We start from the raw sequence: 16,486 nt of genomic DNA, 5'->3' as shown, positions 1-16,486 counted from the left end.
GGAAGAGCCACCTTTAATCTGGGCCACACTTCTGGTGGCGGCCTATATAAAAAAGGACATGGGAGAAGGAAGCTTGCTCTCTTTGCCTGCTTGCCCCCACTACCAAATCACTTCACTGGCATTAGAGCCTCCTTCTTCAGGCTGAGACGTCCAGCCTCATAAACTGAACAACTACTGGATTCTTAGACTTTCTCTTGGTAGACAGCCATTGTTGGACTAGCTAGATCACAGCTAACCACTCTAATAAATGCCATTGATAGATAGATAGATAGATAGATAGATAGATAGATAGATAGATAGATAGATAGATAGATAGATAGATAGATATTCATTCTATCCACTCTGTTCCTCTAGAAAACCTTAATACACCAGGTGATACATTTGGGCTGCCAACTTTCTGAGATAGAGTATCATGTATCTGAGGCTGACCTGGGACTCCAGATCCTAAGCTGAAACTCAAAACAGCCCAAACTTAGCTTAGAAACAAAAGTCTACCCTACATGACTGATTCAAGGATTACCCAGGCCGATGGTGATGGTGCACACCTTTAATCCCAGCACTTGAGAGGCTGAGGCAAGTGGATCTCTGAGTTTGAGGCCAGCCTGGTCTACAGAATGAGTTCCAGGACAGCCTGGACAACACAGAAAAACCCTGTCTCAAAAAACAAAACAAAACCAAAAAAACCTGTTTCAAGTATTACCCAAAAGGGAGCCTGAACCCTGAATAAGGAGAAAGAAACAAAGGCTTCTGGGCCCACTGTGGGTTGTTGTGATTCAAGACCAGAGACAGCAGATAACAATACAGGCACCAGGAAAGCTTTAGTGAGGATGAGGCAGGTCTTGGTCCAGTGTGCTAAGTGCAGCACCCACAGAGCCAGCAGGAGTAGTGAAGTCATGGTTCCCCCCTTGCTAGAGCTTAATACAAACCCCCCTGCCCCACAGGGCATCTGGGAAGAAGATGTAGGAGAGCGACCAAATCAGGCAGTAGAAGGCGGTGAGTGAGAACGGGGAGAAAAACAGCATGACCACACCTGCAAAGAGAGAAGCAGACTCTCAGTTTCATGAAGTGCCTCACGTGGCTCCTACCCCACCCTCGGCCCCTCACAGGTCTCTCACAGAGCTGAGGAAACTGCAGCAAGAGAAGCAAAAGCCCCGTGTTTATGTTCAGTTTAGTAAGTATCTGTAAGCCTCTAGTTGGGAGCTAATGCAATCTCAGGGTCCATTCTGTTTGAGCTCAGACCAGAAGCCAAGTTCTGGCCAAGACTGAATTCAAGTTGGCCAGAGCCTTTTTAGGGGGAAAACATCTTCCTGGTTGTTTGAAGTTTAACATGCAATGTTCCATGCTTGAGGCTGCTTACGGAGTGGCCTCAGGCTCATAACAATAGCACTGAGTAATCAGAGTGACTCACTCTGCTCAGGCTGTGCAAGTAGTCTGTGCTGAACAGCCACTTCCCTTCTCAAGTCTGGCATTCGGTACCTGCTAGGCAGTGGGTACCTGTGTGAGTCTCTGATGACCTTCCCTGCAAGACAATGTTTCATGTGCATGACCACAGTTTAAGGCTTGGGAAGTAGAGTGTGACTGTCTTCTGTGGTCACTTCCCACGCACCTTTTCCCTCTCGTGATTTTGAGTCACATCCTTTATCCTTTATTTTTGATTTTGTTTTAGTTTCTCTGTTATAGCCCTGGCTGTCCTGGAACTGACTCTATAGATCAGGCTAACCTAGAACTCGAGAGCTCCAACTACCTCTGCCTCTGAGTGCAGGGATGAAAGTCAGGTGTAACCTCCTGGCCCACCTCCTTGTGTTCTAACCAGTCTTCGCTATGAGCACAGCAGCATGCCCAGTCCTCCTAACAAATCACTGGACCTAGATCTAGTCTCAGGAACTCCCAAGACAATGGAATTTTACATGAAACACATCAAGCACAAGGACTCCAAAATTAGGGGCGCATCTACTCGGTACTGGATAATCTGCCAGGTGCTACCAATTGCTTCACTTAGACTTCATAATGCTCCCATGACTTAGAATTACCTCTATTTCCTCATAAGAGATCAGGAGGAAGTAACCTACACAGGGGCCTGATTCAAGGCCTGGCCTTTAAAAACTAGACATTCTTCCTCAGTTAACAAGAATATGGGGTAACAACAGTCTTATGGCCAGCTCTCATGTAGCTCAGGCTGTCCTCAAACTTGCTCTGTATCTGGGGATGACTTGAACTTCTGGTCCTTCTGCCTTCAGCTCCACAGTGCTGAGATTACAGGTGCGCACCACCACAGCCAGTGCAGTACCAGAGATCAAACCCCAGAGATCCAAGCAAGCCAAGCAAATACTCTGCCAACTGGACTACACGCCCAACCTGACCGACATGTATTCTGTGAGAACCTGTTAGATCGTAACAGGTGACCTAACAAAAGGTCACTTCCAGGGGAAAGAATCAGTTAATGTGCTAGAGTTTCAGCATAGTATAGTATAGTATAGTATAGTATAGTATAGTATAGTATAGTATAGTATAGTATAGAGACCAATCATGGATTTGCCGAGACAAGGAGGCAAAGTTTAAAGTCAGAATTGTCCTAAAAAATAGATGACATTATCTCCCCAACGCTAGCCATGGGCCAGCTCCTTGAAGCTCTGTAGGGAAGAGGGGTCCTCAGTCTAAGGTGACCGGCTGTCCCCAGGCAAGCGGAATATCTACAGCGTCCACTCTGAAATGTGCACAATACTGACATTAACAGGTGTCAGAATCTATGAGGTGCCATTTCCTCCTTAACTCATACAGCAAAGCCAACCAGGAGTCGCATGCTAAGAGTGTGGTTTATTTTGAGCAACGGGATCAACTCTAGGAACAATGACCTCTGAGGAAAACACTTGCTATGAGCTGGGGGAGGGGAGGTAGAAAAGATGGAGCCAGCAATCGCCATTTCCTGTCCAGGACCCTACACAGGACTACCTCATTGCCCCATTCAGTTGCCGTGAGCCTGTAAGCTTCAGGAACTTGGAACTGAGTTCAAGATGGTGAGGTGCTAGTCCGAGTTTATACACCCATACGCGGAAGTCAGAGCTTCAGCTGAGGCACATTTAGCTACAAACCCAGATTCTCCTCACCATTCTGCCTCTGCCACCTAGGGCACAGGAGAGTCAGCACCCAGAACTTGGTCAAGGAGGCTGTACTAATGCCACATAAGATATGAACCTGAAGGAAACATGCTGTACGACCCAGTGTGGATTGACAGCAAAGGGATAACGGGAGAAACTCAAGCCCCCAGGGATGCTCTTCTTGTTGGCTTGCACACCTTAAAGGAAGCCCTAACTCGGGACAAACTGTGAGCATCCTACATGAATTTCCTCCTTCAATGTCAGCTCTCATTCCAATACTTACTCGAGTCCAGTGGCCTCACTCCAGCCTTCACACCACCACTTCTGAACACCTCCCCCTGGTGCTCCCTTGTCTGTTCTGTTAGTCCAGTGACGCCTGGAAGCGGCTGCCCTCATCATATATCACTTGCTGCCTGGATCCCACCCAAGGCATCTTATTTGCCTTTAAGATCAAATCCCTAATCCTGCCCAGTCTGCCCACTTCACTGGCCTAAGTTTTTGTTACTGGCTTTCCACACAAGTTCAGCCACCCTGCTCCCTTCCAGCACCTTCTCGGCCTCCCATCATCACAAGACAGCAGCTTCTGCCTGAACCACTCTTCCTGCCCTTCTGTGAGCTCATCTCTCCAATCTCGCTCAAACATCCTCCCTGAAGAGCATTTCCTCCTCTCATGCCATCTCAGAGGATGACCAGCGAGTCACCCTGTGCCTTCCCAGAGCATCAAAACTGCTTGTAGTTACTTTATTGTTTCAGACAGAATTTCACTCTGTAGCTCAGGGACTCACTATATCTTGAACTTGCAATGATCCTCCAGCCTCAGCCTCCCAAGAACTCCCAGCTTTGTTTGTTCCCAGTTGTCTTCACCATTTTTATTCACTAGTTTGTTTTGCTTTTCAGTAACTTTCTTGGCTGTCTCAGGCAGGGACTATGTCTAGTTCGCCAGAGTGACCCCTGTACCTGCCACATAAGCATGCACCCCTAAATTCTACTGATCTCATTAACATGAAGTAGATATGTATTGGGCACTGGAAATCAGAACACGAAGAAAACGTCTGTGGGTGTGAGCACATTTAGTATTTTCAGGCATTTAAAGTGTGTTCTATGTTGGTTAACAACAAAGTTGACGGTGAAGGATACGTGAGGATGAAGCGCATGGACACTGCCGCTGGGAGAGACAGTGTGACCGTAAACACTGGCAGTGATTTGAACTCACCTCCCGTATAAACCACTTTTTTCCAGTTCTCGGACTCCAGGATTTCATCATGTGGGTAGCAACTCTGGTCGATCATGAACAGAATCATGAGTGAAGCCATGCAGCAGAGGATAAATGTGTTGCCTTTGGTCAGTAGGCAGGTGGAGGCCAAAACACAGGAAGCATAGGGACAAGGTAGACCTTTGTATGCAGGGGGCCCTCCTTCTAGGGAGAGATCAGAGAATGAGCTGTTTCCTGGCTCCAAGGACACCTATCAATTTGGGTCTCCTTTCCCTGAGCTACCAGATTCCCTTAGCCCAGGGGTGGGGAGGAGTATGTAGGTCATTTGGTTATTACAAGCTGATGCTGCACAGGTTTGGACTGGTTTCTGGGGGACAGCAGGCAATCAGATATACTCGGTGTGCCCATACCTTAACAGGTCCTTGGAAGGCCAGGCTAAGCTCAATGCTGGGTTTGCACCCCCTTTCTGTGTGGTCTTTCGAGCTGTCTTCACTACCATAGCTTCTTTTGTTTGGGGGAACTGGAGTTCTCTAGAACTCCATTTCTGGAGTGTGTCTACTATACAGATATAGTACAGAAGAGATATAACTCCTGAAGAAGCAAAGACTTGTTTCTCTCAGACAATACAGCCCTCAACCTCCAGCAGGCGTGGGACTCATGAGGAGGAGGAGGAGGAGTCCATGAGTGTCCCCTAGCTTCTGGCTCCCAGCAGTTTCTCCTGCCCCTTGATCCCTATCACAGTCCTGAGATAGACTGGGTTCCACTCACCAGTTGAGTAAAAACACAGGCGGAAGGAAGTGGTTAACACATAGATGACGGCCAGGAACCCATTCAGAGGCCCATCCACACCAAGAAGCAGAGCCGAGGCCAGGCCAAAGGTGGTGAAGACAGCGAAGTCGTTCAGTTCAAGTCCTGCTTCAGAGGTCAAGGTTCACTCACAGGCATGCAGTCTACACCCCAGCCTCTCTTGGGTGGCTGGAGCAGGGACAGCTGGGGTGCTGGGGTCTCAGAGGGCAGCAGCTGCTCCCTAAAGATGGTCTGTAGATCAAAGCCTGGGTCGTCCTCCCGCTCCCAGCTCTCTCTTCTGCTGGTCCTTGCCGCTCAATATGCAAGGCTTAGCACCTAAGTTCACAAGCCTCAGGACCTTTTTCAGGAAAAACCTTATATGGAAACATCTGCTGCTTTGCGTGGGGATGTCTCTCATCCTCTCACTGCCCCTCATCCCCTTCACTTCACTGATAAACCTACAGCGCATCTTCCTCACTAAGAATGAAGGTGACCCCAGGGAACACTTGGAAGGCAGGAAAGGATCAACAGCAAAGAAAATGCTTGATTAACTCCAAGTGAAATCTTACCTCATAAAACTCACAATAACCATAATAATGTACTACAGAGTATAAACAAGACCAGAATCCTTAGCAAAATCGCATAAACCAAAAAAAGAGGAAATGGGATTGGAGCAGAGGGGTGAGGGCGGGGGTAGGATGGGAAAGCCAGCCAGCCCAGAAGAAGGGTCCAGCCCAGGAGAAGGGTCCAGCCCAGGAGAAGGGTCCAGCCCAGGAGAAGGGTCCAGCCCAGGAGAAGGGTCCAGCCCAGGAGAAGGGTCCAGCCCAGGAGATGGGTCCAGCCCAGAAGATGGATCCAGGCTGCAGGAGATGGGTCCAGCCCAGGAGAAGGGTCCAGGCTGCAGACAGCCTCACTCCTGGGGCAGGATGGTTTCCTCTATTGGCATGTGAACAATTGGGGTGACTGGTGTCAGAGGGATGGACAGTAGTAGCCTGAGATAGATGCTCCCCCAGGGTAGGGATTAGAGGGCCCCAAGGTTGAACTCACCTAATTTGTGGCAGATGTGGAGGTGCCTGATCATCGTCCCTACTGCCATGTCTAACAGGAAGCTGATCAAAAGCATCCAGGAAGCACAGAGGGATTTCCTAGAGTGCAGGCCAGCAGGGCAGCTTCATGTAGTCCCCACTGGACAAGCGCACACTCAATGCCTACGCTTCTCTCACTCACATCCCTTCCGGCATACACTGCTCTGAGTATTTTACTCACCCCCTCGTAGATGGCTCTATCCCTCCCAAACTCCCAATACATAGTCTTTTTATAATTCTTTAAATGTTATGTGTCTGAGTTGTGTTGCCTGCATTTGCATCTGGACACCACATTCAATACACTGCCCGGGAAGATCAGAAGATGTGGGATCTCATGGGACTGGAGTTACAAACGACTGTAAACCACACCATGTGGGTGTGGATAAGCAAACCCAGGTCCTCTAGAAAAGCATCCAGTGCTCTTAACCACTGAGCCATCTTTTCAGCCCCAACCAATAGTTTAAAGAGGTTCCCTGACACCCCCAAACCCTCCAGTAATCACCAAAGTCCCTTCCAACTCTTCTTTCTTAGTGGGGGAGGGTGTCTCGAGACAGGGTTTCTCTGTGTAGCTCTGGCTGTCCTGGAACTCGCTCTATAGACCAGTTTAGCCTCAAATCCAGTGATCCACCTGCCTCTGCCTCCTGAGTGATGGGATTAAAGACGTGCGCCGCCACCACCACCCAGCTCCTTCCAATTCTTAAGCCTCAACATATGTGACAGCACAGGCTCCTTCCTCGTTCCTAGTGCAGCCTCTACCACTCTCCCCCTGTGGCTCTTCAGATAAATTACTGTTTGTCTGTGTCTCTTTCTCCACTCATGAAATAAAGGATTTGTGCTATGCCCTCTCCTCTCTTCTCCCCTCCTCTCCTTTCCTTTCTTTCATTCTGTGGTGGTTTGAATGAAAATGTCCCCCATAGCTCACACATTCAAATACTCGGTCCCCAGTCAGTGGAAGTGTTTGGAAAGGATTAGGTGTGGCCTTGTTGAAGAAGCTGTGTCACAGGGACAGACTTTGAGGTTTCAAAAGACTCCTGCCATTCTCAGTGTCACTCTCTCTGCCTCTGGCTTTCAGATCAAGACACGCACCCTCAACTGCTTCTGCCGCCTGCCTTTGCTCTGCCGCCATGGACTAAACCCAGCTAAACGCTGTCTTTCCTAAGTTGCCTGTCATGGTGTTTTGCGACAGCAACAGAGAAGGTAACTGAGACACTTGTTCTTCAGGAGCCTCTGACCCTGAAGGGTTTCTCAGTGAGACCTGGGACTCGGTGGGGCAAGGCTGGATGGCCAGTGAGCCCCACAGAATCTCTGCCTCTCCAGCACTGGGATCCTGAGGGCACAGCCCTGTGCTCAGCTTTCTTCCATGGCTGCTCAGAACTGAATGCAGGCCCTCATGCTTGGGCCACAAGCACTTTATTGCCTGAGAGATCTCCCCCAAACTTTGGATCCTCCTGCCTCCACCTCCCAAGTTCAGGGATTACAATTTTATGCTACCATATCTAACTAAATTCTGACCTTCCTACAATGTTAACCATCTGGTACTTTTTGTTTTTTTCTTCTTCAGTACTGGAGACTGAAGCTCAGACCTCACACATTCCAGGCAAACGCTTTTCCATGAGCTATCCCTGGTCAGGGTTTGCGTGTTCTTTCCATTTCTGAGCTTTAGATTAATTCCATTTGGCCTGAGATCACCTTCTTTATGGCTTCTAGTCATAGGCTAGAATGCAGACAGACCCTCTAAGAGAGCCTGAGAATCCTATGCATTCTGTTGTTCTTGGACAAAGTGTCTGCAGCTGTCAGCCACAGCCAGACATGGGAGGGTGTGGCCAAGATGAATATACTTGCTGATTTTCTGTGGATGAGCGATAGGTGTTGACATTTCCACCTGTAGTATGGATCTGCCAGTGTCTGCCAAGGTCTCCTGGGTTTGGTGCATGTGTGGCAAGGATCCATCAGTGTCTCCCACATCCTCTCATTCCCTCACTGCACCTCATCCATCATGAGATGCTCCCATATGGTCCCTTGGTGAGCGACCACACAGTCCAAAGGGAACCTGCCCACGGAGGTCTACTGCCAACCCTGCACTGCATTACGATGCTTAGGTGACCCAGCAGAAGCAAAGAGAGTGACCTCAGCCATCCCCAAACAACTTCAACATTTGTTTAGACTACAACTGAGTTCTAAAGGGACCTGAGGCTAAATGAAAATAACAGAACCTACAATCATAACACAAAATTACCCTCTCAGCGGACTTGGCTAAACTGAGATTTTCCTACCACAGATGTGCATTCTCCGTTTATTAGATTCCAAGTTCATGGGTGAAAACAGATACAGAAAAAAAGCTACATGCTGGTCCTGGAGAATCAGGCACACCAGGAGTGCGTCAGAAAGTTTCCTTCAAAGAACTGAGCTGCCGGGCTGGAGAGATGGCTCAGTCGTTAAGAGCATTGCCTGCTCTTCCAAAGGTTCTGAGTTCAATTCCCAGCAACCACATGGTGGCTCACAACCATCTGTAATGAGGTCTGGTGCCCTGTTCTGGCCTTTAGGCATACACACAGACAGAATATTGTATATATAATAAATAAATAAATATTAAAAAAAGAAAAGTATTAAAAAAAAACTGAGCTGCCAAAGGCCTCAAAACAGAACCCAACTTACAAGAACATAAACTGCTCCTGCTTTCTTGGTGGCACCTTAAGTAGGACAATCTCCAGAACAGTGCTAACGTTGGGTATTCAAGTCGTATGTTCTCATTCAAGAGCCAGAAAATAAGAGTGAAGCCAAGTGAGGTGACTCACCTACAGTCCCAGAGTTGGGAGGTGGAAGCAGAAGGATCCGAACTTCAAGGCCATCCTAAGCCACATAGTGAGTTCAAGACCATCCTGGACTCAATTAGGGAGAGGAAAGAGGTGGGGGAAGGGCCTATAAATACTACTATGCATCTTTTTTTTCTCCTACAGCCATTCTGAACTGCTATAGCTTGAAGGAAAAAGGAAGATTAATTATAACACAAACTCTTCATGGTACAAAAGGAGACCGAGGCTCAGAGATGAACCGAGATGAAGTCACTTACCAGAAAGGTAGCAACATGAAGGCCATGATCCTGACTTTGAAACCCCAAGTAGATCTTTCAGCCACAGTGGCTAGGTCTTTCGAGTCTGCCTCCCCTTTCTCAGGCTAAGAGCAGGCTGTGCCCCAGACCTACCTGCTGAAGCTGCAGAAGATGGAGAAGAGCCCCAGGACCATGTTGGCCAGTGACAAGGCATTAATAACATCCTTCCAGGAAAGTTCCGCCACCTGAGGAATGGTCTGCTCATGGCTCAAGATCTGCTGACCTGTGGACCAGGAGAGAGGTGCACAGGGTTCCCAAGGTCAAGGGGTCTTGAGAGAGCTCTCAGAGACCCCATCCCAGAACTGCCTCTCCACATCCTATCTCACTGATTGAGAATACAAGTTAGCAAGGAGACACCAGAGATAAGCTCAGCAGTAGGGCAGGTGAACGCGCATGGTCATCCCATCCTCCCTTACCCTGGTCCCATGGCACAGACATCCTCCCAGGAGCCTTTTGACGCCTCAGAGGCCTCCGTCTGAGAGATAGGGCTCGTCATAGATTAATGGCTGACTAAGAGAGGCTATGCCACTCTCTCAGAGACCTCAGAGCACACCACAACACTGGTCCCATCTCCAACAGAGATGGAAATCAGCTCCACAGAATGGATGTGGCAGCATTCAGTGTCTCCCCAGCACCGCCCACTGTTCTGTCCTCTGGTCTGGGCTAATTTAAAGGGTATACTCTTTCTTCCCCTAGTTTATGAATGAAGAACCTCAAGTTCAGCAAATTGGCAACATCTGCTCAATGTCACACAGTAAGTCAGTAGAAGCAAACCCCGCTGCTTGATCCTCATCTGCTGCTGTTTCTGGCGGCAGCAGGAGGTGGTTTGGAGGCTAGACCTGAGGAGGTCACTGGGATAGCCTTACCAGATAGCCTCTGCATGCCAGCACAGGCCACGGCCAGGCCTTTGACCACCATGGCATCTCTCACAGCAGCAGAGAACCAGCTGGGCTATCCATCTTCACAGTCTTGACTTTGTTTTTACACTATGCCCAAACAAATGTGCTCCTTACACATCAACCGTTTGTGTCCTGAGACAGACAAGCCCCACTATTGAGATAAACACATCAGTCACACAGAGTAGCCCTACCCTTGAGACGTATGAGTAATTCTCCTTCTCACATTCATTTTCTCTTAAATCCTTCACTCATTTCGAGGCTCAGGCTTGGCCTCCAAACAGGTCCTCTGGACAGTTCCCAGCCCTTAAGGTCTGAGCAAGAATTGAGACAAGACCAGATGTGGCTGCACACATCTTTATTCCTAGCATCTGGGAGGCAGAGACAAGTGGATCTGTAAGTTCAAGGCCAGCCTGGTCTACATCATGAATATCCAGGACAGACAAAGTTACATAGTGAGTCCTGTCTCAAATAAATAAATAAATATAAAAGGGGGATTGAGACAAACTACGATCTTTAAAAAAAGAAGAAAAAAAACTGCCACCAAGATGTCCAGTGCTACAAGGGGCTGGACTTGGGTCTGGGACTGGAATATCCTAAGGCATCACTGAAGGGCTTGTTGTTCCCATAGGCAGCCTCAGTCACCCAAATCAACAACTGTGTGACCAAAGCCATCGGGATTAACACCTAAGATAGGAAATGATGGGGGCTGGAGAGATGGCTCAGAGGTTAAGAGCATTGCCTGCTCTTCCAAAGGTCCTGAGTTCAATTCCCAGCAACCACATGGTGGCTCACAACCATCTGTAATGAGGTCTGGTGCCCTCTTCTGGCCTGCAGGCATACACACAGAAAGAATATTGTATACATAGTAAATAAATAAATATTTTTAAAAAAAGATAGGAAATGATGTAAGACTGGGAAAGCTGGGAGTGAAAGGGAGATTTTGGCTGCACCACCCCACTCCATCAATCTCCACAGCCATCTCTCCTGTTTCGAGGCAACCAAGCCCTGCAGGACTGGATACTCAGTGCCTGGGCCAAGCCCTGGTCACCTGCCAGTCCACCTAACATCGTCTTGAAGAACAGCAACTCTGTCTCTGCCGCTCAGGGCAGGTGAGCAGATGGCCAGTCTTCCAACAGACGCTGCCTCATTTGTGCTAATTCACAGATGTTTTAGCCCTAATTAATGATCCGTCACCTGCTGTACCGTCTATCCCGTCCACAGAGCATTGGACACCTGGGATCCCCTTTGGTCCTGTGAGCTCAGTCTGGCAAGGGCTGTCATCCCTGTTTATATATCCCAAGGAAGGCAAGCACAACAGAGAGGGGAAAGCCTTGGAAGCAGTCACTTGGAAGTTACAGGATGGGGCTCAGTTCTGCCTTGAGTGTTCTCTGTACTCTGCCGTCTGTCAGCAAACAGGAGTGTTTCTCAGGCCCTATGCTTAGTCTAAGCTAAGTGAACCCCTGGGCTGCTGCCTTCAAAGAACAATCAGTCAGTCTGTCTGTCTAGAGCAGTGACCCTTCTAGGGGGTTAAATAACCCTTTCACAGGGGTCACATATCAGATATTTATGATTCATAATAGCAAAATCACAGTATGAAGAAACAACAAAAATAATTTTATAGTTGGGGTCGCCACAACATGAGGAATTATATTAATGGGTCGCAGCTTTAGGCAGTGGAGAACCACTGGTCTAGAGAAATGAGACACAAGCACACAATTTTACAGATGGGAAAGTGAGCCTTCCAAATAGGAAAGGGCTTGTCTCAGAAAAGGTGGGGCCAGGACTTGAACTGGGTCTCCCCTTTCTTGGTTAAATGTGATTTGTAAAAACTATACACAGGTGGGGCTGGAGAGATGGCTCAGTGGTTAAGAGCATTGCCTGCTCTTCCAAAGGTCCTGAGTTCAGTTCCCAGCAACCACATGGTGGCTCACAACCATCTGTAATGAGATCTGGTGCTCTCTTCTGGCCTGCAGGCATGCATACAGGCAGAACACTGTATACTTAATAAATAAATCTAAAAAAAAAAAGAAAAGAAAAACTAGGCCGAGCAGTGGTGGCACACGCCTTTAATCCCAGCACTTGGGAGGCAGAGGCAGGCGGATCTCTGTGAGTTCAAGGCCAGCCTGGTCTACAAGAGCTAGTTCCAGGACAGGAACCAAAAGCTACGGAGAAACTCTGTCTCAAAAATCCAAAAAAAAAGAAAAAAAAAACTATACACAGGTCCCAGGAGCAAAAGGCTGGGGATTTGAGAAGAAGGGCAGTTTAAGTCCCTGAAAGAGGGAATAATCTCCTCGCTCCTACGGCAGAACACGTGTTAGGAGCAAATCTGATGCTTGGTGCTGCGGACACACAGATGACTGTGAACTGATCTCTAGGAATAGTCAAGCAGAGGATGCAACCCAGCATGGAAGAAGAGACAGGACCACGTGAGCACCGAAAGGGACTGGCCTGCCTAGGGGAGGCTTTCAGAGGAGGGGTAGAATCTGCCCCAAGCAGATTCGGTCATATGCCAGGTTCTCGAATCCCTCTGTGGAGCCCAGCCCTGCTTAGCTCTCCAGCTTCCCCTCTCCGGTCCGGCTGAAACCCTTCTCTGGGGTCCATTCTTAGGTCTTGGGTTGGTCCTTTTGAGGAGCCTCCTAACAGCCCACAGAGCCTATAAATGCTTATCTTGGAAGATTTCTTGTGCTCACCGTGCAGCACCTGGCATTCTGTACTGGCTTCGCCTACCTTGTCTTCCTTTTTTCCTAGAGGGGACACAACTTGAGTGCAGACTAGGGTCCCCTGTGCCAAGCATGAGGCCTAACAATAAAAGAGCTCAATGTTAGTTAATACAATACACCACTTAGGTCCTGTAGCTGCACGGATCTAATGTACCCAGAATCTAGCCCTCTTCGTTGAGGCCTCCAAGAAGCCATTTTTGATGAAGACCACACACACACACACACACACACACACACATCCCCTTCAGCTCAATCCTTACTGTTCACTTATTCTTTCCGATGCCTCTCTAGGCTAGACTTTTTCTTTTTGGTAAATAGAACAAGACCTGTGTGCTGCCCTTGGAAGATACAGTCTCCATGCACGAGGAGCTTGAAGAGACATGTTACATGTTATGTAAGTAGGGCATGTTCCAGTTGCCGTGGGTATACCGGGAAGCAAAGACCAAGTTTGAGGCAAGGTCAAGGGAGGATATCGACAACGTGGTGACATTTATCAGGGTCTCTAAGGATGGGGGAGGGTTTATTGCCAAAGAGAATTAAAAATACAGTAAGGTCCTGGCTCCCCAAAGCCAGGTGACTGAAGATCAAGTTGGTGAGGTCTAAGCTGGCGCCCTCCCGGAGGTGGCTGTGGGCCAACCCTGTGATGTCTGGGAAGGAAATAGAAAGAGGGTTGGTAAGAAATTGAGGAACGGAAACTGAAGGTCAAACCGCAGCGCCGAAGTCGCAGACAAAGTTCACATGACTGTGGGTTTCTAGAAAGAGGAATGAGTGAGGAGAAGGGTTCCCTCACCAGGCACCATGAGTGGCCGGTGAGGATGAAGGTATATTTTCCAGCAGTGGTGTCTCTTGTCCTTCTTCATCACGCACACTGCCACCCCTTCCCTGGAGGCCAGAGGCCATCTCCAGCAGAAACCTGCCCGCTTGAGAACAGGACACAACACTGCTCTCTCGCCAGCTTCCCCGTGGGTTGTCCGGGTAACCCCGTTAAACCTAATTCTGTGGGATGACGAGGGGTTGGCTGGCTTGATGTCCCAGTACCTCTTTATTGCCCAACCAGCTCCACGTCAGTCGGGAAAGCTCACCTGGGGATCAGACATTCCTAGGTGGGGCTGGAGCCCCGCAGCACTCCTTCCTGCTGCTGTTGAGGCAGAGGGGTCCAGCCCAGGCAAAGGTGCGTGGATGTGGGTCCAGTCTCTTAGCCTGGCTCTTAGCTCACAATCCCGAGGTCAGGGGAGGGGCTGAGGGGTCTTAGGGCAGAGGCACCAGCGCCTCAATTTACAGATCTTGCTGTGGGCCGCTAGAGGCGGGGCATGGCGGACTCTCAGGGGGAGGGGTCTGCTTTCTCTATCCGCTGGATAAAACCACCGTTCACTGAGGGCTTCCGCTTAGTGCAGAGACCCCGCTGGTTGAGTGCCTGGGATTGGAGGTGGGCTGGGAGTGAGTTGAAGGACTATAAAAAGCAGGCTGGGGTCTCCATTATGAAGAGCCCCATGAGAGTCAGCTCCGAGCAGGTATGGCCTTTCATAGGACTGGTTCTTTGTACCTACGAGGCGGTGTAGACATGTAATAACATTTCTAAGAGGGAGGAGGACCTGAGGAACTGGGGCCCAAGAATGAAGACAATGTTTTTAGGTCAGGTTCTTTCAGAAAGGTGGTTCTGGCAGTCTGTAAAGAAAGGACGCAGTAAGATGGAAGCTATGTCAGGGATGGGGAGGCAGCCAGTGTGAGAGGAACCCTGCGAGTGTGAGGAAGGCCCTGAACAAGGACACAAGCCTTCATTCTTTGCTTTAAGACACTGTCTCACACTGTAGACAAGATTAACCTGAAACTGCATAGCTGAGGCTGGCCTTGTACTCGTGTGATCCTCCTGCAGCAGTCTCCCACGTACTGAGATTGCAGGTGTGGGACACTCAGCCTTGGAAAGAAACAATGTTGGACGATGTTCTAAGTAGGGTCCACCCTTACCTGTCCCACATCCACTCCACACTAAGGATAAAGTACACCAGCAGGAGTATCCAGAGCCCAGAGAATATGCAATAGAAAGGGTGGGGCTAAGAGGCCATGTGACACAACAATCAGCAAGGGAGAGAGGACCTAACTGAGCCCAGAGGCCATCAGACACTGGGCTGGAGGACATCCATGGTATTTCCCTGGGTCTTAGACTGGCCCTGCCAGTCAAGGAAATGGTGGATCAACAAGTTCATTTACTGTCGGCTCTAACCAACCCCAACTGGGTTGGGGATTGTAGGCTTATTATAAGCACTTGCTCAGTGTACTCAAAGGCCCTAGACTTAATCCCTAGCACCTAACATTAAAATAAAAACTTGCAGAGCTGAGACCAGAAAAGAATCTGACACTAAAGTCAGACCTGGGTGTCTCTAAACTAAAACAGGCAGGAGTCTGAATTGGGAGGGTGGAGGGCTGGCAAGATCGTGCTACAGTGCAGTCAACACCACTGCCCTTTGCGGTCTCTGTGGAGGGTCACGTGGAGCCTGGGGATGTTTTGAAACAGATGTTGGGATACTGCTAGTGATAAAGGATGCTGCTGGTGGTCTCTGTGGAAACACTCAGAGTGGGGAAGGAAGCAAGGAGACCCACCAGGAAACTACTGCCTTAGGCTAGATATGTAGGTGGCTTTTTTCCCCAAGGGAAAAGGGGGTCAGATGTGGGGATGTATTTTAAAAGCAGAGCTGATTGGCATGCAGAGAGCAAATGGAATAAGGGATAGCGTAGCTCTTGTGAACTAAATAACGTGAGATAGGTGACCGCGGGAATGCCGAGGATGTGAAAGGCTTCGGGGTAAACAGAGTTCCTGTGGACACATTAAGTTTGTAATGATTGAGTCAAGTAGAGGTCAAGTATAGCAGCAGGACAAATGTGCACGAACAGAACACAGATTGAAGCTTGGAACGTGTGAGCTGGCAGCTTAAGGGTGCTAAGGCATGGGAATGGGTTAAAGCATGCAGGAGGGAGAAAGTGCCAAGAACCTGGCCCCAGAGGAAGTTTGGATTCAGAAAAGGTAAAGTAGAAGAGATCAGGATAAGACAATATTCCAAATCTAGATGAGGACAAGCACTTTTGTGGGAGCCCCAGCCTCAGTGCCCCTTCCGATTTCTACCTGGATGGGTTCTGACACACTTTCAAGTAGTGAGCGGCCCCACTGAATCAAATGTTTACAACCATCCAAGTCCAGTTTCTCCAGGCAGGCACTCTAAGCACCAGCTCCTTACGAAACAAACTTATCTTCGGCACACATGGTGAATGCCAGAGACATGGGTTCAGTTGTTTATGCATAGTATAACGTTGGGGAAATTACTTCTCTGGCCATGGCTAACCTCTACGTGCCAAACACTGAACACTGAGTGAGCGCTTCCCACAGTAGCTCACACTTTCATCGTGCTTTTATTTGATTTTGGAGGCTGAGTGTATGTACACATTCTCAGAAAGGCTGTCCACCTTGTGGGTTTTTTTTGGGGGGGGGGTTGGCTGAGATCCACCAACTAGGCTAGGCTCATCAGTGAACTCCATCCTGCCAGCACTGAGATTACAAGCATGTGTGACCATGCCCACATTTTTTTT

General features: G+C 48.9%; 1 protein-coding gene across 2 annotated transcripts; it reads right to left on the bottom strand.

Annotated features, from left to right (window-relative positions):
* Window positions 1-816: 816 nt before the first annotated feature.
* On the bottom strand, window positions 817-13,874 carry Tmem269 (transmembrane protein 269). 2 transcript variants are annotated; one of them, XM_005353344.2, is made up of 7 exons: window positions 13,698-13,874; window positions 12,915-12,986; window positions 9,382-9,511; window positions 6,142-6,239; window positions 5,077-5,220; window positions 4,309-4,512; window positions 817-1,030 (listed from the first exon to the last, which is right to left on the bottom strand). In XM_005353344.2, the coding sequence occupies exons 1-7, from the start codon at window positions 13,765-13,767 to the stop codon at window positions 909-911; spliced, it is 840 nt and encodes a 279-aa protein (XP_005353401.1). In that variant the 5' UTR covers window positions 13,768-13,874; the 3' UTR covers window positions 817-908. The 2 variants fall into 2 exon arrangements, with proteins under 2 accessions (XP_005353401.1, XP_026638110.1); XM_026782309.1 differs by having other exon boundaries at window positions 4,309-4,509.
* Window positions 13,875-16,486: the final 2,612 nt, after the last annotated feature.

This window comes from Microtus ochrogaster, chromosome 10 (genome assembly GCF_000317375.1).
Source record: "Microtus ochrogaster isolate Prairie Vole_2 chromosome 10, MicOch1.0, whole genome shotgun sequence".
Classification (NCBI taxonomy): Eukaryota; Metazoa; Chordata; class Mammalia; order Rodentia; family Cricetidae; genus Microtus; species Microtus ochrogaster.
The sequence above is the reverse complement of the archived record's forward strand: the minus strand, read 5'-3'. Positions and strand labels throughout refer to the sequence as shown.

Coding starts and splice junctions, on each gene's coding strand:
- Tmem269 (XM_005353344.2), bottom strand. CDS start 13,767: ATGAAGAAGGACAAGAGACACCACTGCTGGAAAATATACCTTCATCCT. Junction 9,512..12,914: donor TAGGAAAAAAGGAAGACAAG/GTAGGCGAAGCC, acceptor CCTGGTCCACAG/GTCAGCAGATCTTGAGCCAT. Junction 5,221..6,141: donor CCACATCTGCCACAAATTAG/GTGAGTTCAACC, acceptor CCTCTGAAGCAG/GACTTGAACTGAACGACTTC.